The sequence below is a fragment of the Chelonoidis abingdonii genome, chromosome 5, assembly GCF_003597395.2.
Source record: "Chelonoidis abingdonii isolate Lonesome George chromosome 5, CheloAbing_2.0, whole genome shotgun sequence".
Classification (NCBI taxonomy): domain Eukaryota; kingdom Metazoa; phylum Chordata; order Testudines; family Testudinidae; genus Chelonoidis; species Chelonoidis abingdonii.
Genome location: NC_133773.1, coordinates 125,202,226 through 125,227,751, shown reverse-complemented (window position 1 = coordinate 125,227,751; position 25,526 = coordinate 125,202,226). Strand labels below are relative to the sequence as shown.

Sequence of the window (25,526 nt, the reverse complement as noted above, 5' to 3'; positions counted from 1 at the left end):
ACAGGCAATCCACCCAGCTCCATAATGACAATGTGGCACTGCAGGCCCAGATGGCACAGCATGCCTCAGATAACCAGCTACTACAAAAGCAGGCAGCCCAGCTGCAGGACAAGAATGCTGCACTATGGGCATGTACTGTGGCTGTGTACCCAGACCCACTCTTTCTCCCAGAACATTTTATTGGGGACCACCAAAAATTTAAGGGGATTATTAACCAAAGCAGCCTGCTGTTTCTACTCCACCCCCAATTCTGCCCCACCGACCAAGCAAAAGCAGGACTCGTTATTAAGGTTAAGATTCCGTCACAGGTATTTTTAGTAAAAGTCATGGACAGGTCGTGGGCAATAAACAAAAATTCTCGGAAGACTGCAACCTATCCCTTACTTTACTAAAAATACCCTGGGGGTTGGGAGGACTAACAGTCGGAGCTCTACCAGGGGATGACCTCTGGCCACTGCTCCAGCCCTGCCACTGTTCCAGCCCCATGGGGCTGACCCAACTTCAGCCACTGGGCTGGCTGCTGGCCAGCTGCTCTGGGGGCCACTTCTTCGGTGGTCATAGGGCCGACTGCCAGCTGCTGCTCTGGTGGTCCATAGACCACTGCTCTGGTGGCCCCAGGGCTGACAACTGCTCCAGCCTGGCCACTGCAGAAGAAGTCACAGAGGTCCTGGAAAGTCACGGAATCCATGATCTCCGGGACAGAATTGTAGTATTCCTCATTCTTAGCTTCCTGACTGGGCCTTGTCCCTGCTCAAATGAGCAGACCCAACACTATCTGACTGGGATGCCTTTTCTCCAGGCATTCTTTTGCTATATTTAGCTATTCCTACAATGCCTGCTTGATGGATGTGACCCTATGCAAACTTTAGCAGGGGCAGGGACCGGCCTTCTCCTACACTGCCCGATTTTGGCAACTAGTCTCCAACCCTTAGTGGAATGAAGCGGCCCATCTCTACTAGTTCTGGTCAGAACTATGTGAGAAGATTATGGTTGAGCTACCTTGCTTGGAGGACCCGACCAACCTAGATGTCTTTGTCGATGTATATGATGTCAACGATCGGTTCCACAAGCGATGTGAGGAAAGGAAGGCGTCTGGATCACCACCCCAACCAGTGGCCCCTGGTATCCATCTCCAGCCTGAACCTATGTAGCTGGATACCACCAGCCATCATGTGACCCCCCCCAAAGAAAAAGAGCTCTGTTGCTGTTGAGGCTGTGTTTCTACTGTGGAGGATCTGGTCATGTTCTTGCCAATTGCCCATCCTGAACTCTTGCATGACCCAGTTTGGGAAATGACTCCTGAGGGAATGAACAGAACAGGTAATCATCAAGTGTTCCATCCCCTGTCTCCCATTCCCTGCTTCTGGCAAACATAGGTTAGGGACACTATCCCTGCCCATCCTGACTAATAGCCATAGATGGATCTATCCTCCATGAATTTATCTAGTTCTTTTTTGAACCCTGTTATAGTCTTTGCTTTCACAACATCCTCTGGCAAAGAGTTCCACAGGTTGACTGTGCGTTGTGTGAAGAAATATTTCGTTTTGTTTATTTTAAACTTGCTGCCTATTAATTTCATTTGGTGACCCCTAATTCTTGTGTTATGAGAAGGAGTAAATAACACTTCCTTATTTACTTTCTCCACACCAGTCATGATTTTATAGACCTCTATCTTCCGCCCTTAGTCATCTCTTTTCCAGGCTGAAAAGTCCCAGTCTCTCCTCATATGGCAGCCATTCTATATCCCTAATAATTTTTATTGCCCTTTACTGAACCTTTTCCAATTCCAGTATATCTTTTTTGAGATGGGGCAACTACATCTGCATGCAGTATTCAGGATGTGGGTGTACCATGGTGTGAAGGAGCTGAGAGACTGCAGCCGGGCACAGCAGGGGTTAAAGAACACCTGTGGGTTCAGCTAGCCCCACCTTGTTATACCTGCAGCCAATGCCAGGTCTGGAGGGGGGAGAAAAGAAGGGAGCCTGGCTCAGTCAGGGGCTGACTGTCAAGAGGCAGGAGCTCTCTGTATTCCTGCCTGAAGGCACAGACCAGCAACCCACCTGCCAGTGCAGCCACTGGAGGCAAGTAAAGTCTTCCTCAGACAAGGGGAACCGACAGACAAGCCCCAACTGTGGGGCAACTGCGGGGGCCCCGCCCTAAACTAAAAGGACTTGCATAGGGAGCAGGCCAGGAAAACACGTCCTGAACCACCCCTCACGGCTGGGAGAAAGATCCATCTCCCCTGTTTAGGGGTTGATCAACACAGGACCCTGGGCCCAGACCTGAGGGAGACAGATGGGTCAGGACCCTACAGCCCCCCCAGCCAACGATCTAGCCACTAGGCTGCCTGGCCACTGAGGGCCCTATCACAAATGGTGGAGAACAGGGATATCATCCTAGTCCCTGCTGAAGGGAATTAAAAATTAAAAAAAAAGCACACTAAGGAGAGAGAGGGAGAGAAAGTCCTGAGGACAAATCCTTGAATGTAGATGGAACAGCTGCTGAAATGGATGGCTGAGCAAAACATCCACAATCAACAGCAACAACAATTCCTGCAGCAGATGGCCATGCAGCAGCAGCTAATTCACGAACTGGCAGCCCAATAGCAGCAGCAGCAGCAGCTGGTCCAACAGGTGGCATCCATTTTGTGACCCACAGCTCCAGCAGAGCTGCCTAACCCTGCCCCTATCCGACTTGCCAAAATGGGGCCTGAAAATGATCCTGAGGCTTCTTAGAGACCTTCAAGCGAGTGGCCATGGTAGCCTGGTGGCCCTGAGACCAGTGGGCTGCAGTCATGACCCCGTGCTTAACTGGGGTAGCACAGATCACATACAGTGCTTTACACCCCACTGCCACCCAGGACTATGCCCAAATTAAGGCAGCAATCCTCAACACCGTAAATATCTCGGAGGAAACATTCTGGCAATCCTTCCACAAGGAGTGGTACCCACCAGGAGCCTGACCCCACCTGGTCACCCAGAAGCTGCATGACTCGTGCTAGAGATGGCTCAGAAGCAAAAACGGAGGGGCACAGGTCACTGCTAGAATAGTTTGTCCAGATCCTGCTCCCTGGGGGAAGAGAATGGGTGTTGTGACATCACCCTAACACCGTGATGGATGCCATCCAACTCACGGAGAACTACCTAGCTGGTAAGTCCCCTATGACGAGGCCCCCTTTGGGGTCAGCTGGAACCAAGAGCCCCGTGCCCCTAAAGGAGGGAACCACCCACGGAGCCCAGGATCATGAGGAACATTGACCTTCTCCCTCCCTTTCAGAGCTTCAGGTGGCTCAAGGATCCAGGGGTCCCAGGGCTCCCCAACCCAGAGGTCCAGAGCCATTTACCTGCACTCCAACTTGGGAGACCACAGGTCCATCAGAGGCCCAGCCCAGGCATGTACTTGGTACCCCAAAAGGAAACTCCACGTGCCACCCAAGATCAGGACCGGTGTTTCACATGTGGCCATTCTGGACACTGGTCCAGAGACTGTCCGTACATGGAATGTAGTTTTGGGAAGATCTGGACTCCATGAGCACAAGAACGCCCTGGTGACCCAGCAAAACTGACCATCCGGCGGCTGGTAAATGGGAGATAAGTGATGGGACTAGTTGATTCAGGGTGTGCCCAGACCCTGGTACAAACGACAGTTGTGCCTAATCCTGTCCCAACCCAGGGCACCATCATGTTACAGTGCATGCATGGAGACATGAGTGCCTACCCCTGCAAGGAAGTGACTTTAACAGTGGGGAGACGCAAGGGGTCCCTGATGGTCAGTCTGGCCCTGACCCTGGCCCACCCAATTATTTTAGGCAGAGACAAGAACTATTTTGGGGAATTGTTAGCAGAACTGGTGGAACACCCATCTGGTGGCCACGGGCCCCTACCTCCGGCTCTCGGATGGCTTGTAGATGCGTCCCTTACAGGGGTGGGAGAGCTTGCTGAGCTTGATGAAGGGACTTCCCAGTCCTCAGAGTCAACCCAGGCCCCCTCCCAGCCAGAAGGGGACCTCCCCCCATTACTCGAATCAGATCCTGACTTGCTTCTCTGATTTTGCGGAGGAGCAACTATCTCTTTCTTGAGCAGTAACAGCTAATTTGGACCCCATCATTCTATACATATAGTTGGGATTATGTTTTCCAATGTGCATTACTTTGCATTTATCAACATTTAATTTCATCTTCCATTTTTCAGAGGGGTAGCCGTGTTAGTCTATATCCACAAAAACAACAAGGAGTCCGGTGGCACCTTAAAGACTGACAGATTTGTTTGGGCATAAGCTTTCGTGGGTAAACCCCCACTTCTTCAGATGTATGGAGTGAAAATTACAGACACAGGCATAAATATACTGATACTTGAAGAGAAGGAAGTTACCTTACAAGTGGAGAACCAGTGTTAACAAGGCCAATTCAGGCAGGGTGGATGTGTTCCACTCCCAATAATTGATGAGAAGGTGTCAATACCAAGGGAGGGAAAATTGCTTGTGTAGTGAGCCAGCCACTCCCAGTCCCTATTCAAGCCCAAATTAATGATGTTAAATTTGCAAATGAATTGTAGTTCTGCAGTTTCTCTTTGAAGTCTGTTTTTGAATAGTTTTTGTTGAAGGATGGCTACTTTTAAATCTGTTATTGAATGTCTAGGGAGATTGACATTTTCTCCTACTGGCTTTTGTATGTTACTATTCCTGAAGTCTGATTTGTGTCCATTTATTCTTTTACGTAGAGACTGTCCGGTTTGGCCAATGTACATGGCAGAGGGGCATTGCTAGTACATGATGGTATATACCACATTAGTAGATGTGCTGGTGAATGAGACCCTGATGGTGTGTCTGGGGCCTCTGATGGTGTCACTAGAGTAGATATGGGGACAGAGTAGGCAACAGGGTTTGTTGCCCAGTCACCTAGTTTTGAGATATCCTTTTGTATCATAGAAGATTAGGGTTGGAAAAGACCTTAGGAGGTCATCTAGTCCAACTTCCTGCTCAAAGCAGGACCAACCCCAACTAAATCATCCCAGGCAGAACATTGTCAAGCCAGGCCTTAAAAACCTCTAAGGATGGATATTCCACTACTTCCCTGTGTAACCTATTCCAGTGCTTTACCACCCTCCCAGTAAAATAGTTTTTCCTAATATCCAATCTAGATCTCCCCCACTGCAACTTGAGACCATTTCGTCTTGTTCTATCATCTGCCACCACTGACAACAGCCTAGCTCCATCCTCTTTGGAACCCCACTTCAGGTAGTTGAAGGCTGCTATCAAATCCCCCCTCACTCTTCTCTTCTCCAGACTAAATAAACCCAGTTCCTTCAGCCTATCCTTGTAAGCCATGTGCCCCAGCCCCCTAATCATTTTCGTTGCTCTCCGCTGGCCTCTCTCCAATTTGTCTGCATCCTTTCTGTAGTGAGGGGCCCAAAATTGAATGAAATACTCCAGATGTGGCCTCACCAGTGCCGAATAGAGGGGAATAATCACTTCCCTCGATCTGCTGGCAGCGCTCCTACTAATACAGCCCAATATGCCATTAGCCTTCTTGGCAACAAGGGCACACTGTTGGCTCATATCCAGCTTCTCGTCCACTGTAATCTCCAGGTCCTTTTCTGCAGAACTGCTGCTTAGCCAGTTGGTCCCCAGCCTGTAGCACTTCATGGGATTCTTCTGTCCTAAGTGCAGGACTCTGCACTTGTCCTTGTTGAACCTAGGGGCGGCTCTAGGTATTTTGCCGCCTCAAGCACGGCAGGCAGTTTGCCTTCGGTGGCTTACCTGCGGGAGGTCCCCGGTCCCGCGGCTTCAGCGGCTTGCCTGCGGGAGGTCCGCCGAAGCCATGGGGCCAGCGGACCCTCTGCAGGCATGTCGCTGAAGGCAACCTGCCTGCTGCCCTTGCGGCAACTGGCAGAACGCCCCCCGTGGCTTGCTGCCCCAGGCACATGCTTGGCATGCTGGTGCCTGGAGCCGCCCCTGGTTGAAACTCATCAGATTTCTTTTGGCCCAATCCTTCAATTTGTCTAGGTCACTCTGGAACCTGTTGCTACCCTCCAGTGTATCTACCTGTTCCCCCAGCTTAGTGTTATCTGTGAACTTGCTGAGGAGAAGAGGCAGCAGGGGCAGGCCCTTGGCAAAAAGTGGACAGGCCAGACCCATCCATTTTCAAAAGTGGGAGGGCCATAGCTCCTTGGTCCCCGTTGTTCTGGCGACCCTGGGTTCTTTTCATGTTTGTGTGTACAAACTTCTCTGCAAAAGCTTGTTGAGCACTAATATTTGGATGTGCACTAACAGATTCTAACAGCTGTGCATACAGGTGGTCGAAGATACATGTGCCAAACCCATCTAGACAAATGACCAGTGTGAAAATGATAGAAAATGAGGTTTTGTATGTGTAAATTTGAGCAACTGTTAGTGTTTGGAAAGCATAGGTATATTTGGGTGTGCTGAGCTGCAGATGTACTGACAGGAAGCCAGGTTTTCAAGTCCCTTTAAAAATCAGGTGCTTTAAATGTTTGATAATGCGTACTTTGCTGCACCTTGCTGATTAAATGCTTTCATTTATGCTGACCACATTAGGCCTGATCCTCCACTGCTTTGCACCCTTGTGTATCACAGGTGCCAACTTTTCAAAGTGCTGGGGGGTGCTTGACCCCTGGCTGTACCCCAGACCCCGCCCCCACTCCACCCTTTCCCTCAAGGCCCTACCCATGCCTTGCCTCTTCCTGCCCCTGCTCCATCCCTGCCCCACCTCCGCCTCCGAGTGCACTGCATCCTTGCTCCTCTTCCCTCCCCTCTAGCTTCCTACACACCAGGAAACAACTGTTCACGGTGGGCAGGAGGCACTGGGAGGGAGGGGGAGGAACTGATCTATGGGTCCTGCCAGAGGGTTGGAGGCACTGGCGTGTGTGTGGGGAGCTGGTAGGAGGGCTGCCTGTGGGTGCTCATCCCCCACCATTTTCCCCCTGTGGGTGCTCCAGCCCCAGAGTACCCACAGAGTCAGCACCTATGTCGTGTATTCATTTACACATGTATAAAATGAATGCCACCCACTGTTAATTTGATATGGTGGTTTTGTATACCCTCTTTGCACAGCAGAAGTAAATACACAAGGTGCAAGGCACTGGAGAATCAGGTCCACTGACTTTTAATTCACAGAGATAGCACTTAGGATACCGGTGATGAAATAAGCATTTCTTTAACACTGAATTTGCCCTTATTTCTGATGAGCATATTGTGTTTTGTCCAGTCCCTAGCCAACAATGTTATCGTGACAATGGTACAGAGTACAGAGGGGTTGTGAAGATGACTGTTTCTGGACACAGTTGCGTGCCCTGGAATTCAGATTTGCTCTACCAAGAACTTCATGTTGACAGTGTTGAAAAAGCTGTGCAGCTGGGCTTGGGACCCTACTCTTACTGCAGGTGAGAACTTGTTGCACACCCAGTGTTTGTAAATCAAAGTATAAATTGAACATAACAGTGGTTTTGGAAGAGCGGATTATCGGTGTTATCTGTTCAGCTGCTATCTTTTGTTTCAGTAACACTGGTTAGTTTCAGAGAGTCTATTCAGAACATGAAATTCATAGACTCACTTTAAACAGCCTAGGAGAATTAGGTCCTCAAGAGGGATCTACATTTAGAAAGTGTAGGATCGTGCAGCTGAAATCAATAGCTAGCTAGGGCTGCCAAAAGAATGTCTAGACTTTGAGGGAATGTTAGAAATTTCTGAGCCTTTTAGCTTCTTCATCTCTGGGACCTTTTCCACATGAGTCTAAAAGACAAAACAATACCTCATAGAGTCTTGCCAGGGGCCTATAGTTAACTTCATCCTCTCCTCCAGAGAGCGACTGTGATGCTGAATGTTCTGGCAGTTGTCCTCCTCTTCATGTTGGTGTGGCACCCTGCCTCTATCTGTAGTGGAGTATCATCAGCACTCTCAGCAGCTGTGGAGATGAGAGGGTCCATCCAGGAATAGGGTATATGTAAAAATGAAAATCACAGCTGTGTGGAGAATGGAAGTTCTGTTTCTCAAAGGATTTAAAGATTTTGAAATTTGGTTTCATTCTGAATTGTAAAGAAAACAGAAAATTGTGAAATTCTTCATGAAGGAAAATTCTGAGGGTGACAAACTGTTTCAGATCAAAAAGATTTTGTTTTGACAGAATCAAAACATTTCAGTGTTGACTTTTTAGAATGTTTGTACTATAATAAAAAACAACAAAATGGAAATTATTTCAAAACAAAAAACCCAATGTTTCATTCTAAAAAATTCAAAATAGGATGTTTTGATGTTGTTCATACTTTTCCCGTTTTCTTCTGAAATGAAATTCCAATTAAATCAATACAATTTGATGGAGTGTATCCATTTCAATGGAACTGCATATTCTGGAGGAATATGGTTCCATACCTTTCTCTGATCAGCTCTAGTCAGAACATCTCTTGCGACTGGGCCTTAGGAGTTATCCCTTCCTGTGCCCTCTCTCAGCAGCTGGCCTTTCTCCATGCCTCAGATAAACAAAAGAGAGACAAACAATTTATGTCCGTTTTATGGCAAACAGTGGGGATGGGCAAATATCAGACATTTTAGAGATTGGTTCAGATGCTTATCCTGCTATCTGATTTTTGTTTTGTTTTGTTTTGTTTGGAAATCCGGATAGTAATCTGCAGAGATCAGAATTTCTTATGAAATTTCCTGTAGACCCTGGTTTATTTGAAAATATTATGAAAACATAATTTCTCACAGTGGCTCTTCTTTTGCAGGAACCAGTAAATGCAGAGACCCATAAATAAATTAATAAATAAAATCTGCTTTTTCTGAATCTCCAAAAAGTGTTTCTTGCTTTATCCAGATTGGTTTGATCTTCACAGCTGAGTCCAGATTCAACAAAGCACTTAAGTGCCTACTTGAAAAAAAAAAAAAGTTCGGTACATGCTTAAGTGCTTTGCTGAATTGGAGCCAGCTCAGGAGATCAAACCAATCTGACTTCAAAAGGGGTTAAACATGTGTTGAACTTTAAGCATGTGCTAGGCACTCTGCTGAATCAAGGCCTTGTCAGTTTGGTCCCTTTGAGCACAGCATTCATGTAAAGATTTAAAACACAAGGAAAAAAAATCATCTACCTGTGTAGGAGCTTGTGTGATCATGTCCTGTACAACGCAGAGAAGAAACAGTAAACCCCCCTTTTTCCACTTTTTTTTGCTAGCAGATTTTAATTTTTAGGTGGATATCTCCAATTCACTGTGTAATCCCACAGATATCTTCTTGTTCAAACATTCTAATTTAGAAACATAGTTGGTGGTAGATGACTCAACCCATGCTGCTGCTTCTGTTCTGAGAATTTAAAGTGTATTAGTCTCTGAAGAGTAGCAGGCAGATTCAGAAAGCTACCGAAGAATCTTAAAAAGAATATGTGTGGTTTAGGATAAGTCATATTCAAATTAGGCTCCCTGTTTACCTGAAGCCCTGTATTATCTTGTCATTGTAACTAGTTATAAGGAAGATATTTTTGAGGCTTTGAAAGCTACCATTATATTATGGAATGAGTAAATCAGACATATTTCTGGTTACTTCTGCAGCACTGACAAAGATAATTCTGTTCTCAGAGAAGCATATTGGAACCAATCAATTGCAGTCAGTTCCTTTAAGAAAACAATATTCATTATTCTCTAGTGAAATCTTGAATATTTCTTTTAATCTACTTTTTAAGAGTTTTTGGTTTGCCTTCAAAGACATTTGCAGAGTTTTTCTTATGTTTGCATTTACTCACAGAGAGAGAGAGACAGCTGAAGGACCAAATTCTGCTTTCATTTACACTGCTGTAAATCTAGAGTAACTCCAAGGTGTCCAAATAGCTACTCCAAATTAATGCTGATGAAACTTGGAACTGAGTTCATCCTGATAATCCCATCTTTTTCTTGCTTTAAAGAATGTAATAGATTCTTAACCTTTCCTCACACTACCTCAATATATTGGCAGAGTTGTCAAATGGGCTGAAAACAGGGTAAGAGTTTTAGATTCTTAAATGCTAGCTATTTTTGCTACTGACTTGCTATATGTCCTTAAGTAAGTCACTTAACCCATCTATGTCTTTTATAAAATGGGGCTAAATAATGCATACATTACATGGGAACTGGATCCTGTAAAGTGCTGAGCACTCAGGACCCAGTGCAGCAAAGCACTTAAAATCAATGAAAGTTAGGAGCCTAGGACCTTTTGAAAATTACACTAGGCAACTATCTGCATCTTTAAAACCTGGCCCTTAAGCACATGCTTAACTTCAAGCAATGAGTAGCCCTATTGAAGTGAATGGGACAAATCACAAGCTTTAAAGTTAAGTAGATGCTTAAATGCTTTGCTAGATTAAGTCTAGACTGCTCAGCTCATTGCAGGATCGATCCTATGGCTGGTGCAACAGTAAATATGTAAATATTTGTTTGTAAAGTGCTAAGTATTGTTATTGACACTGCTTTTAATTTACTCTCCTCAAACTTTATTAGAAATCCAGATAATGATGAGAAGCCCTGGTGTTACATCATGAAGGACAATACTTTGTCTTGGGAATATTGTAACATTACATCTTGTGGTAGGTAAATATTAGGTCATGTGATCTGATAATAGATTTCATTTTTCGTTTCAGTGTGATCCAGTGAAAACTTTTTCTGGTATCAATGGAACTTTTTCATTTTTTAACCCAAATTTTAGGTTTCATTTGCATTTCTTAAGTCCTGGTGGTCTTGAATGAGTAAGTTTATTCCGTTTGCTAATGTAACGCCAATATGTTTTCTTGGAAGAAAAAATACAGTTTTTGTGTACGGTATTATACGGTTATGTATCCTTAGTTTATTGCACAGTGATCACAATATTACACCTGTCCTTGCGAGGCCATCATCTAGGTAAGTCTTCAGAAATTAGTGGAGCCATTGGTGCACCATCCTTCAGCACTTATCCTTACTCATGCAAGCAGTGCCATATAGATGAATGTGGCTGTTTGAGTAAAGATTGCTTGTGTCAGTAAAGGTAGCAGAATCAGGCTCTCAATCAGCAAATCTCTGTCCTCACTGATACTTGTTTCAGCAGATTAAACTAAAAATGTATGGCAAATACTAAATGGATTTTAAAAAACTAAGAAGTCTATTCTTCCCCTAAATTCATATTTAATTGCCATTAGTGTTAATAGGAGTTATTAAAATGGAGTTTCAGGGTGGTAGCTGTGTTAGTCTGTATCAACAAAAACAAGGAGGAGTCCTTGTGGCATCCTTAGAAACTAACAAATTTAAATTTGTTAGTCTCTAACGTGCCACAGGGACTCCTCATTTTTGCTAAAATGGAGTTGTAATCTGAACCTACAAAGTGACCATTTATTATCCATCAGTGATTTAAATATATTCTACTCATGATACCATTTTTTTTTCTAACACTCTGAACTACAAAGCTAAAGGTGGTGTCCGGAAAATTAAGGTGGATTGTTTCTGCTTCATGCATCATCAGCAATCTCCCCAGTAATAATGAGCCTAGAATCAGAGTGTATGCCCCAATTCTGCTATTTAACTGGGTGACGTTCAATGAGATTTGGACACCGAACTTTCTTAGGCACCTATGAAAATCCAAGTTTTGGAAATTGTAAGTATATGTAGTCTGATACTCACCACACCAATTTCTGTCTCAGACTCCAGGAAAAGGACATCAGTAGTTCCAGTTATTGTGGATACCTTTGCAGTTGTCAAAAGAGCATGTGGAAGAAGACACAAAAAACGAAGTTTCATCAGACCTAGGATTATTGGCGGCTCTTCATCTTTACCAGGCTCTCACCCCTGGCTAGCAGCCATATATATTGGAAATAGCTTCTGTGGTGGCAGCCTTGTTCACCCTTGTTGGGTAGTGTCAGCAGCCCACTGCTTTGCTAACAGGTAAACTCAATGCTTTAACAATATCTTACAGTTAGAGAGCCCCTTAGATCTGTTATCCCAAATGCTTGTGAAATATAGAAGACTTACATATTATAAAAAAGAGAGAACTTTATACAGCCTTGGAATGCTCCCACTTCAGAGGTGGTATGCTGGAGCTCTTTAAGTGTACACAGCAACAGTACACAAGAAATGAAAATGAAGTGTAATCTAATCAAGATGGAGGTGATGATAGTGGATAAAAGAGATAATCTTGAAAGTATGGTCATGTACACCTTGTACATGGTAGGTTGCAGGTCAGGCTGTGTACCAAATAAGAACTGGGTCCAGAGCTTCCTTTTCAGAGGCATACATAAGATCCTTTGGTGTACTCTCAGGTAGAGCTGTTAAATGCTAAGATAAGGTATATTACACACAGCACCACCTTGTGGCTGAACGGTATAATACAGTTTAGCGTTCCATTACATCTCCTCCTTTAATTCCTACCATTTACAAAATTGTACAAAATGTACAGTATCATGCTATCTTTAAAGTTAAGCACGCATCAGCCTGTTAAGTGCCTTTGAATAATGCAATTTTTCTAATTACACAACCCAAACGCATAACATTTTGACCATCTGGCTGTCCGTTAGTTGCAATAACTGTCACAGGTCAATTTCAAATCTTCTTGTTTTGCATCCACCAGCTGTAGAGTTTTCTCTGTTGATTGTTCTTTCTGAGGAACAAACTGTACATGTTGACTTTCTGTTGAACTTTTCTCTGTCGGTTTTGATCACCTATGATCTGGGTGATGAATTCTTTTTCTTTATGCCCGCTGGAGATGTCCATCCTTTTTCTCCATGCAATTTGACATGAACACTGTCATCAGGTTCTAGCCATCACAGCTTTCTGAGTGTAGTATATTGTCAAAGTGTTCATAAGCTTTCTTTCCCTTTTTTATCCAATTTGATTGCTCTCGTCATGTCTAGCCACTTTGGAGATGTATTCTTTTCCAAAGTTGAAACAGTAGTTCTGAGTTGTCTTTCCATCAGGAGCTGTGCTGGACTATATCCAGTAGCTTCTTCTGGTGTTGATCTGTAGCTCAGGAGAGCAAGAAATGGATCTTCCTGCTGTAGGATTTTCTTGGCTGTCTGTGGGTAATGTGGGCTGCTAGTAATATGTTCAAAATAATATTTTGTTCAGAATTTCTTAAATTCTGCTGTAATGAATTATGGTCTGTTGTCCATCACTAATTGTTCAGGAAAACTGAAATGAGCAAAAGTGTGCTATAGTTTCTCAATAGCACTGCAACATATGAAGTCTTTTTCAATTACATAATTTCTATACACCTGGAAAAACAGTCCACTATAATCAAATAATTATGTCATCTGAAATTGCATAAATCTGCAGTTAATACCTTCCGAGATCTTTCTGGTAGAAGGTGTTATTCTGTATGGTTCAGCTTTATATTGTAAGGTTATTTGTACTAGATCTCTCTTCAACAGTCCCATATTATCAAATCCTGCACTGAATTCCTCCACCTTTTTCACTATGCCCAGCATGGCTGCCATGCTGCTGGTCTTTGATCACATGCACTCTGAATACAAAGCTTTTGTCTTTGTAAATTGTTTCTGTGGTGAATTGGCCCATGCAGAATACCTCCAGGGCTAGTCAGAGCTGTGTCAGGTGATTTCAGCTCTGGGAGAGATTGAAGTTGATTGTTAGTTCCTTCTGGGATGACTGTGATGTCTGCTCCTTAGTCAATTTTAAAGTCAACAGTTTTTCCATGAATACTGAGTTTCAGTTTCCAGGCCAGCTCTGGTCATCACACGTGATAGATAATAGAAACAATGGCTCTTGACTGTCTGTAATGTTAGATAACTCCTCGATTTGTTTCTTGTTATGGCAAAACACTGCAAAATGTCCATACTTTGTGCATTTGTTACATATTGCACTTTTGGTTGGACATGCATCATCTCTTGAGCTATGAATGTCTTATATCTTGTGCATTTAGGCTTCGGTGTTTTCCTGCAATTTGTCCCTCTTAGCCACAGTGGTCTTAGGATAATGACTTTTAGCAGTCATGCTGAGTCTTTTTACTGCTTCTGAGTTAGTTTCAGGTTTTTCAAGTTTTTCTTTCCAAATGACTGATGGATAACTAATGTGATGCCAATTTTTTAAAAGGACTCCAGAGGTGACCCTGGCAATTGCAGGCCAGTAAGCCTGACTTCAGTACCGGGCAAACTGGTTGAAACTATAGTAAAGAACAAAATTGTCGGACATATAGATGAACATAATTTGTTGGGGAATAGTCAAAAGGTTTTTGTAAAGGGAAATCATGCCTCACCAGTCTGCTAGAATTCTTTGAGGGGGTCAACAAGCATGTGGACAAAGGGGACCCAGTGGCTGTAGTGTATTTAGATTTTCAGACAAGGTCCCTCACTAAAGGCTCTTAAGCAAAAGAAGCAGTCATGGGATAAGAGGGAAGGTTCTCTCATGGATTGATAATTGGTTAAAAGATAGGAAACAAAGGGTAGGAATGAATGGTCAGTTTTCAGACTGGAGAGAGGTAAATAGTGGTGTCCCCCAGGGGTCTGTACTGGGCCCAGTCTTATTCAACATACTCCTAAATGATCTGGAAAAAGGGGTAAACAGTGAGGTGGCAAAATTTGCAGATGATACAAAACTACTCAAGACAGTTAAGTCCTAGGCAGACTGCGAAGAGCTACAAAAGATCTGTCAGAACTGAGTGACTGGGCAACAAAATGGCTGATGAAATTCAATGTTCATAAATGCAAAGTAATGCACATTGGAAAAATATCCCAACTATACATATAAAATGATGGGTCTAAATTAGCTGTTACCACTAAGAAAGAGATCTTGGAGACATTATGGATAGTTCTGTGAAAACATCCACTCAATGTGCAGTGGCACTCAAAAAAGCTAACAGAATGTTGGGACTCATTAAGAAAGGGATAGATAATAAGACGGAAAATATCATATTGTCTCTATATAAATCCATGGTATGCCCACACCTTGAATACTGTGTGCAGATGTAATCGCCTATCTCAAAAAAGATATATTATAAGTGGAAAAGGTTCAGAAAAGGGCAACAAAAATGATTAGGGGATGGAACGGCTGCTGTATGAGGAGAGATTAATAAGACTGGGACTTTTCAGCTTGGAAAAGAGACGGCTAAGGGGGGATATGCTAGAGGTCTATAAAGTCATGACTGGTGTGGAGAAAGTAAATAAGGAAATGTTATTTACGCCTTCTCATAACACAAGAACTAGGGGTCACCAAATGAAATTAATAGGCAGCAGGTTTAAAACATACAAAAGGAAGTAGTTTTTTCGCACAACGCACAGTCAACCTGTGGAACTCCTTGCCAGAGGATATGGTGAAGGCCAAGACTATAACAGGGTTCAAAAAAGAACTAGATAAATTGATGGAGGATGGGTCCATCAATGCCATTAGCCAGGATAGACAGGGGTGGTGTCCCTAGTCTCCGTTTGCCAGAAGCTGGGAATGGGTGACAGGGGATGGAGCACTTGATGGATTACCTGTTCTGTTCATTCTCTCTGGGGCACCTGGCATTGGGCACTGTCAGAAGACAGGATTCAGGGCTAGATGGATCTTTGGTCTGATCCAGAATGGAAGTTATGATGTTTTTTCTGCTGTTTTACTAGTTCTGTCTGTTTTGCTATCTGGTCGGACATACCTAGGGTCATGTCTGTATTTAATTGTAGCTGCTCTGAAAGATTTTTATCTGCTAACCCAATAATCAGCCTGTCTCTGATATTTTCATGTTTTGCAGTCCCAAAATAACAGTTTTCAGCCAATGCAGAGAACTATTATAAAACATTCAACATTTTCCCTGGTCTTTGAATGCTCTGGTGAAAACATGCTGTTTCATAAATCTCATTTCTCTGAGGTTTATCATATACATCAAACGTAGCCAAAACTCTTTCATAGTCATTTTTGTGACTGTCTTCAATAAAGTCAAAGGTTTTAAAGATATGCTCTGCCTGCTTCCTTGTAGCGTAAATTAAAGAGTATACCTGAAGGTCTCCAGTTTTCTTGTGGAGTTGGCTGCAGTGCAAAATCCTGATTTCAGTCTGTCCATTCTGAACATTTGTCAAAATTGAAATTCTCTGGGACATTGAAGAGAGTCATGTGGAGGAGATCCTACAACCTTTGTTTCTTCTGTTTGCAACCTTTGTTGCTGTTTCCTTCTGCTTTTGTTCTCCACTGACACTAGTTTACTTCTGACACCATGTCATGTACACTTTGTGCACGGTAGGTTGCAGGTCAGACTATGAATCAGATATGGACTGGCTATAGAGACTTGTCAGAAAGATACACCGCAGATGTATTCACTATAAGAGCCTTTAATGTACTCCCAGGCTTATCTGTTCTATGCTCAGGTAAGGTATGTTACACATGGTGCCACCTTTTGCCTGAACAATATAGTACAATTTAGTATTTCATTACAGTTATAGCAAGGATGATTATTATTTAATGTTTATATTATGGTCACGCCTAGAGATCAGCCAGGTTCAGCACCATTTGTGCTACCTATTGTACAATAAAAGACAATCCCTGAACCACAGAGGGAATATATCCACCATTTGTTCAAGAGGCTGAAAAAAGTGGAGGTGTTTTTAGATCTTCATCTGATAGCAGAATTTTAAATTTTATAGGATGGAGATGGCAAAGATACTATCAAGCCATACTATAGGTAAAAGATGTAGGGCCTGTTTTTTGTTCTGATACTGCTATGTAACTATGTTCAAGCAGGCACATGTTTATTCTCTGACATCAGTAAGATGATCGTGAAATAAACTGGATAGAAGGAAAAACAGGACAACAAAGCAGAAAGTAAACTGAGGGGAAAATTATATAAAGGAACAATTTCTTTGACTAAATCTCCAGATAAAATTGCACTTGATTGGAATTTTAGAATTCCAATATATAATTCAACAATATATAATAACTGGATGTCCACAATAACAGTTTAAGATATTCAGAATGTATTGTTAGGAGCTGCTGTAGGGAGGCAGCATTGGTCTAGTGGGTAAAGCGCAACACTGGGAGTCAGAAGGCCTGAGCTGTATTCCTAGCTCAGTTACAAACTACTTTTATGACCATTGTTTAGTCATTCATCTTCTCTGTACCTTACTCCTTCTGTCCATAAAAAAGAGATGCTCTGAGATAACATACTATATAAATACAAAAGGATATTATTTATGTATTTATTATTTATTATTCCTGAAGGACAGAAAAAGCTACATTTTCAGAAGTAGATTCTTGCAATGCACGTGCACGAGCTAAAAAATAATTTGTGTCTCTATTCTTCCACTCTTACCCCTTACTTACTTCTTAAATAGCCTTACTGAAATTAATGGGTCCACTTGAAGTGTAAGAATATGCAAAATGAGCACTTGCATGCATGAGTATTTACTTGGACCAATAACAAAGAGTTTTGTATGTACATATCATTCCCCACCCCCAGTCAGTGATTTGGCTGGATGTTAATACACACTTTGTAGATGAAATTAGGTGCCTACTGTAGTGTTTAATGTTTAGTTCAAAATGCTCAAAAGCGCTGAGTAATGATTTATTATATAAAATAAATTAAATTTCAATGCCATTAAATAGAAAAGAGAGAAGTCTGGAAAAGAGCCCAAGGGAATTAGATGGCCAATTGCTATTGAATTTTACTGGGACTTGGGCAGCTAATTTCCTTAGTCTTTTTGAAATTTCTAGACGTAATAGGTAAGGAAAACGTTAAATATCAGATGCACCTATTTCATTCTGAATAATCCATTTGCCATACAAGCAGGATACTCTTTGTTTTCAGAGGTGAAGCTGATCACATCAATTGAGAAAAGTGTTACATCATTTTGTACCCGTTGTTCCTTTGCTTAGTGAGGAAGCCGAGAGTAACAGAAATAAATATGCAGATAGCCTCTAGAGCTAATAATATCATCCTGAATGTTGTGGTGAAGCATGTGGATCTTCAGCCACAATGCATTTGTTTTCCAAATGTTGTGAAATAGCTACTAATTTTGGCAGCAATTCAAGACATTTCCGCCCACTTCCAGCTGGTGGCTTGATACTTGCAGATTTTCAATAGTTGCTCCATCATATTCTGTACTCTTATGTATGATTAGCACGTATGAGATTGCTGATCAGATGGTTCAGCTCAGCTGTTCTCCACTAGGTGACAAGAGATACCTGTACCACTCCCTTTTTGTATGACAACCCTCTCTTTTGTTTTGTCCGAACCTGGATGTATAAAGTAGCAGGATATGTATAAGCCATAGCATGTCAGTTTAGCATCAATAAGATATATTTTAGATATTTGCCCTAGAAATGGTGGGCCTCCAATTTGCTTTGAGGGCCACAACATCTTTTCCAGTGGGGCATATTGACTAGGCTGCTGTTGGAAAAGAATCACAAGAAAATCATGTTCCCTGCCTTTCCTGTTCTTTGGAATATCTTCTGTTACTTTGTTGTCTCTTTCTTACTTTTTAAAAAAGAGCTTCCTGCTCTTCCTTCTTATACCACACATACAGTAATTGTTAAACTGAAGCTGTTTTCAATGTATACTAGAGTTCACCAATCAGACCCTGACCCGTCTCCCAGTTAAATATTCAGCGCTGGAGAAGGCATCATGCATCTATTTCTGGGAGGAAATGGCTACAAACATGAGGATAAGGGAACTTTGTTACTGCTGGCTAACTACTTGTGCACATTGCATTACAGCAGGCATATTGTATGCTTCGGTTATATAATGAAATGGTTTTGAGGAACACAGATTCTTTGATGTTCAAAACAGTGATGGCTGAATTTACTGATGAATTTTGCATAGAATCATAGAAGATTAGAATTGGAAGAAACCTCAGGAGGTCATCTAGTCCAATCCCCTGCTCAAAGCAGGACCAACACCAACTAAATCATCCCAGCCAGGGCTTTGTCAAGCCGGGCCTTAAAACCCTCTAAGGATGGATGCATGTGCAACTCCAACTGAGTTTACAGCAATAGTGATTTTGATCTCATTGCTTTCAACATCAGAGTATTTAGTATGCTTCCATACACTTCCTGATAACTAGGGCCCCTATCAAATTCACAGTGGTGAAATATGCATCACGGACCGTGAAATCTGATCTCCCCCATGACATCTAGTTATTATATGGGAGGGGCAGAGCTAGGGGCAACCTAGCTGGAGCGCCAACTGTACGCCAGGTTCCATCTGCAAGTCCCAGGCTGGGAGGGATGGGACTTCCTTTTCCCTGCAGGTGCCACTGCCAGAGCTGGGTCAGATCCACCTTCAGGAACCTCCCCTCAGCTGCAAGAAGCTTCACGGCTGCTGGCTGGGAGCCCAGCTCTGAAGACAGTGCAGAAGTGAGGGTGGCTGTTAGCACCTGACCTGGGCAGGAAGCTGTGACCTCGGCTGTCAGCTCCCAATCTGGGCGGGAGGCTGCTGGGAAACCTGGACATATGGTAACCCACAAACCTAACTTCTGTGCTGCTGCTGGCAGTGGCACTGGATTTAGAGCTGAGCACTCAGCCAGCAGCTGCTGCTCTCCAGCTGCCCAGCTCTGAAGGCAGTGCCCTGCCAGCAGCAATGCCCCTGCCAACAGTAGAAGTAAGGGTGGCACACACACCCATAGCCTTGCAACACCACCGCCTCTGCCCAAAACTCCCTTTTGGGTTGGGACTCCCATGGTTACAACTCTGAAATTTCAGATGTAAACATCTGCAACCATGAAACTGACTTTTTACTCCTATGACTGTGAAATTGGCCAGAATGGATGGTGAATTTAGTATGGCCCTACTGATCACTCTTGAATGGCTGTCCCATGCTCTTGATTGTTTGTATGTAAAATAAGAACCTGATCCAACTCCTATTGGAGTTTTTCCATTGGCTTTAGTGAGGGCTGGAGTGGTCCCTTAAATCCAAGGCTCTCGTGTTACTGTTTTTTGCATTTACTGTGCAGTGTGGAACCACACTTTAAGCACATCTTTTTTTTTCTTCTTCAAAAAGACAGCATTTGGCCCTGACTAATTGTGTTTTCTTTTTATTTAGTCCACTGAAGTCCAGTATTAGAATTGTTCTGGGTCAGCATTTATTTAATAAAACAACAGATGTAACGCAAACATTTGAAATAGAGAAATACATTTTGCACCCAGATTACTCAGTATTCAACCCAACTGAACACGATATTGGTGAGTATTTTATTTTTTTACCATTTTATTTCAGGCAGGTAGAGTTCAGTCAGTTTGGAAAAAATATATTGCATCTCAATGCCTTACAGTGAGAAAATTAAGAAGTTCAGTTTATCCGAGAGAAGGTCAAGATGTGACTTGATTGTATTCTGTAAGTACTTGCCTTGGGAGAAGATTTCTGACAGTTAGAGGGCTTTTAATCCCAGCAGAGAAAGGCATAACAAGATCCAGTGGCTGGAAACTGAAGTTGGAGAATTTCAGGCTGGAAATAAGGTGCACATTTTTAACTGGGAGGGTAGTTAACCAGGGCCGCCCAAAGGATTCAGGGGGTCTGCGGGGGAGCTGTGGCACTTGTACTCACCTGGCAGTGGTCTGGGTTTCCGGCAGCACTGAAGGGCCCCCTGCCGCTGAAATGCCGCTGAAGACCCGAACCGACGCTGGGCCAGGGATTGTGGGGCCCCTGTGGGCCCCAGGGCCTGGGCAAATCGCACCACTTGCCCGCCCGCCCCACCCCCCCAGGCGGCCCTGTAGTTAACCACTTGAACAATTGACCTAAGTGAGTGATAGATTCTGTGTCACTTGAACTCTTTAAATCAAGAGTCAACATCTTTCTAAAACACATGTAGTACTTCACCAGCAGTTATGGGCTTGAGGTATAAATTAGTTGGTGCACTTTGTCCTGTGTTATTCAGGAGGTCAGACTAGAGATTATAATGGTCTCTTATGGTCTCTTAAAATCTATGAATCTGTGCATCTTTTTTACACTAAAGAAATAATTGCATAATAGATTATTTCCAAGCCTATCAATTCAGTTAAAAGTTAAACTGCAGGTCATTCAAATGTGTGTTTAAATCAGATTGACAATAGAACAGGAATGTCCTATTTTCATATTTAGGATGATGGAACCTGGACGTTCTCCATTAACAATCCAAACATGAGAGCCCTTTGTCTTTGAGGCTATTTAATAGGCTGGCACATGGGAAACATTAGCACAAGAGTAGAATAAGTTCTCCTCCTCACAGCTTATGAACGTTTTGTAGTAGATATGGTATTAACAGCAGATGGTCAGGTACCATGTTGACTGATGTGGTATAAGAATCTGGAGAGATTAATCTGGATCTGAGGTCTCATTTTGCTCACCCTCGTGTTAATCAGAAGTGACATCAGTGTAGGGAAGACTGGAATTAAGCTCATGTCCTGATTTCAGAAGTGCTGAGTATCTCCCATTGACTTCAGCTGAAGCTGTGGGCATCTTAGCACCTCTGGAAACCTGACCCCTGCTTTGTAAAAAGAAATAGTGCATACTTTATCTTTCATAACCCTGATTCCCCCCCCCCCCCCAATTGGTGCTGAAACTATAGGCGCTGCGGATGTCGTCGCACTCCCTGGTTTGAAGTAGTAATAGATGCCAAATACATGGTTTCCATCATCAGCACCCCCCACTATAAAAATTGTTCCCACACCTTTCTGTCTCCCCTTCCCCCATAAGGAGGTGCAGGAACATCTACTCTGTAACATAAAAGTAAACTCTCTGGAACAGGAATAGTTGAATGTGTGTCAGCCTTCAATTGGTCGTGAAATCAGCAGCTGTTGGAATAAGTCTGTCTTTGAAATATCTTAATTAAGAGGCTAGGGATTAATTAGAATTGTCCCTGAGATTTACTGCTACCAATCCAATTAAGAAGAAACAACTCTAATTTTACTACTGCTGTATTTTCTTTCCTGCAGTTTTAATTAGGCTCAAAAAGAATAACCAGCGTTGTGCTGTCAAGACCCAGTTTGTTCAGCCAGTCTGCTTGCCAGAAAGCGGCATGTCCTTCCCTGATCAACACAAATGTCAGATTGCTGGATGGGGACATAGGCATGAGAGTGAGTCGAATGACAAATTTGATGTGAGGAAAAGAAATTGAGCATAACCCAAGCCTGACATTTCAGTGGTTCTCAAACGCAGACTTTTGAATGATGGTGGTGGGGTGGGGTGGTGGTAGGGGGGGGGCTGAGTTTAAGTAACTGGTTACTGGAGGTGATTGTGAAACATGTCAGTCTTCAAGCTTGTAATGTTTCTTGCTAGTACAATCCTTAGTTTTCCCAAAGTATTTTTGATTAATTAAGCTGAAAACCCCTCCAAGCCCATCTCTGCACTCTGTGCAGCAGCTTCATGGCTTTCTTTGATGGATATTTTGTGGTGAAAACTCAGCTATGTTCATATTTGTGGAGGACACGAAATGTGAAGGGTTAGCAAATACACAGAAGTTTCTCAAATCTTTTGATACCAGGGACTGTCTTGCTGTCTTCTTAAACTGTGGCAGGGAGATCTCAGGGACCAGCACCAGTCCATGGACCGCTTGTTGGGTAACACTGTACAGGAGGATAGAACTAAACTGTAAATGGACCAGGAGTGATTGGGGACTGCAGGAGATGATGAGAGAGTTGTTGCTAATAAATGTAAAGTCAGGTACATCAAGATAGATACAAAATTTGAGAGACCGTAACTATGCAGCTACAGCCATTGTACCAAAGTGATTGAGTGTATTTCTCTAAAACTGTCCTAGTTTTTCAAAAGACACCTCGTTTCTCAAGCTGTGTACCTAAAAATGGAGGCACCCAAAACCAAAGGCTGCTTTTGAAAAATGTAGCTATTACTTTGTAACATAGCTAAGTACTCTGATTGCTAAAGGGAAGATGTAGAATCCTGTTTGAGAGATTAAGGGACCATGTGGTCCACCATAGTAATCACTGTCTTCAGAAAAGGTTCACAATATAAACAAGTTTGAGAACCGTTGAGTGTTTGGTCAAAACACTCAATAGCTCTTAAACTTGTGTGGTGCAGCAAGCTCCCCTGATAAGCTACTCTACAGCTAAAAGGAATTAATTTTTTGACTTTTTTTTTTAAAGATGCATCCAACTATTCTAATGTTTTGCAAGAAGCATTGGTTCCCATTGTTCCTGACCACAAGTGCAGAAGCCCTGAAGTTTATGGAGATGAAGTTAGCGAATACATGTTTTGTGCTGGTTACTTTGATAGCAAATCAGATGCCTGCCAGGTAATGCTATGGAATTGATTGGGGATGGGAGTGTGTGTGTGTGTGTGTGAGAGAGAGAGAGAGAGAGAGATATTGCAGTATTAAAAAAGCTTTAAACCATCATATTTATGATTTTTTCTTCTGTTTTGTTTCTTATTTTTGGTTTTCTCACATTTTGGCTCTAGGTGAGGGCACAGATTTGTTATTGCAACAGATTAACATGTTTTTTAAATTAAAGGGATTATTTCTACACAGACCATCAGATTTTGTTTTAATTGGTTCATTTTGATGGAGCAGGTTGTCAGTGCTTTGGGACTCTATTTTGGAGAGCAGTTGGCAACTTGCTTACCAGTGGCTGGGAACATTTAGAGCTACAGATTGAATGACATTTATTATTTGTAAAAAGTAATGGACAAAGTGCTAAGAAGTAAATTAATCTTTGGAGAGCTCAAACTTCATTTGATGACATTGCTGTTCACGGAAACATTTGATGTAAATTCATCAAAACTTTTTCTTTCTCCTTTGATCTCAGAGAAATTTTTTGATGGAAAAAATATATTTTCAATTTTTTACATTAGGTTTCAGGTACTTAAGGAATAGTGGTTCATTTCACCTGTGCTGCTAACAAGATTTTATTTTCAGCCTTAAAAATATAAATGTGTGTAGTTTTCTTTTCCTTTTAAAAAAAAAAGAATGCCCTTGCTAGATGATTGCAAAGCTTGCATACATCATGGTATACCAAATCCACACTGGTGTAGTGTCCAAAGCAGGCATGAATATGGCCTTGTCTATTTGATAGATTGAATGTTTTTAGGTCCAAAGATACTTGTGGTTACAATTGTAATGGAAATGCTGATATTCAGGGCCAAATTTTTAAATAGCTGCAATTATAGTACATGCAAAATTTCCAGGCATTGCCATGTAGAATTTCAGAATCACACATCTGGGTGTGCTAATTGTATACATGCCTAACTACATGATTTGCATGACAAGTACCTCAGTTGTGTCCATGAATGTGGCTGTAATGGAGGCCATATGAAAATTGTTAACTTGAGCCTGCTCTTATTGAAACTCATGGCATAACTTCCATTGTCTTCAATGCAAAGAGCATTAGTCACTTGAGCCTTAATGGTGAGATTTCAAAAGCATTCATTACTGTGTATTTGACCCTACTCTTCTAGTCATGGCGGGAAAAGATCCATATCACAATTCACAATTTTTACAACTGGGGTTTATATTTTAATGGTGTCTTAATCTGTCTTTCATAAAAGCACGGATATTTACTAAATCCATATTATACAGTTTCTTATTACTTTTTTAAATCAACATTTATTTAGCACTCACGGCCGTACCATCTGAGTGCTCAATGCACAGCTTAGTAAGATGAAAACATTTTCTTTGTAAAAATATTGTCTTAGGGTAAGAGAAACCTAATCTTTCATTCTCTCAAATGAGTCACCTTTTGGGACTGATTAAATTAACTGATTAAATTAAAGATTGTTTTGTAACAAGATTAACAAGTTAAGATTATCTTTCCCTAATTTTAATGCAGGGTGATTCTGGTGGATCTCTGGCTTGTGAAAAAAATAAAATATCTTACCTCTATGGGATTATCAGCTGGGGAGATGGATGCGGCAGGGTCAACAAACCTGGAGTTTATACCCGAGTGACCAAATATGTGGACTGGATAAATAAACTAATCTCCCCCGGAAAACAAATAGCAGAACTTCCATATGTTACTGTTGCCACGCATGTTGTATGAACATTATATCCTAGAGTAACATATCTATGGCCAATAATTCTTAGCAATTCTAAGCTGTACCATTAAAATTGATCTGATGTCAGCAAATTGTATTTTTTTATTTTGAATTTGAGGGCACTGAATGGCTCCAATAATGAGATGCAGAGCCTTCCACACTTATGTAATTAGTTCAAATATATATCCAAGTTAGTATGTACCAAAATTCATGGCTATCTGGTGCCTGCTTCATGATCTGTATGAAATGCATAGGTGCTGACTCCATGAGTGCTCTGGGGCTGGAGGACCCACGGGAAAAAAATAGTGAGTGCTCAGCACCCACTGGCAGTCCCACTGATCAGTTCCTACCCCTCCCTTCTAGTGCCTCCTGCCTGCTGTGATCAGCTGTTCTGCGGCAAGCAGGAGGCACTGGGGGAGAGGAGGAGGATTGAGGGTGGGGCGCACTCCGGGGAGGGGTGGAGTGGGAGTGGGAAGAGGTGGGGTGGAGGTTTGGGGAAGGAGACGGAGTGGGAGCAGGGCCTAGGTTGAAACAGGAGTTCTGCACCCTCGGGGAAATCCCACAGTCCTCTGGTGAAATGAGTTAGTTGGTGTCTCCAGCCAGTCCCTGGTGGAGGGATGGCCACATACAAAACTCACCCTCAAAACTAG

General features: G+C 42.5%; 1 protein-coding gene across 1 annotated transcript in view; it reads left to right on the top strand.

Annotated features, from left to right (window-relative positions):
• Positions 1–25,252, top strand: part of HGFAC (HGF activator) — an 84,476-nt gene extending 59,224 nt beyond the window's left edge. Inside the window, exons 8-14 of the mRNA XM_032788629.2 lie at positions 7,226–7,400; positions 10,476–10,561; positions 11,645–11,885; positions 19,957–20,096; positions 21,825–21,965; positions 22,992–23,140; positions 24,672–25,252. Of these exons, the coding sequence (XP_032644520.1) occupies positions 7,226–7,400; positions 10,476–10,561; positions 11,645–11,885; positions 19,957–20,096; positions 21,825–21,965; positions 22,992–23,140; positions 24,672–24,881 (1,142 nt within the window). The 3' untranslated portion in view covers positions 24,882–25,252. The remainder of the gene's footprint in view (positions 1–7,225; positions 7,401–10,475; positions 10,562–11,644; positions 11,886–19,956; positions 20,097–21,824; positions 21,966–22,991; positions 23,141–24,671) is intronic.
• Positions 25,253–25,526: the final 274 nt, after the last annotated feature.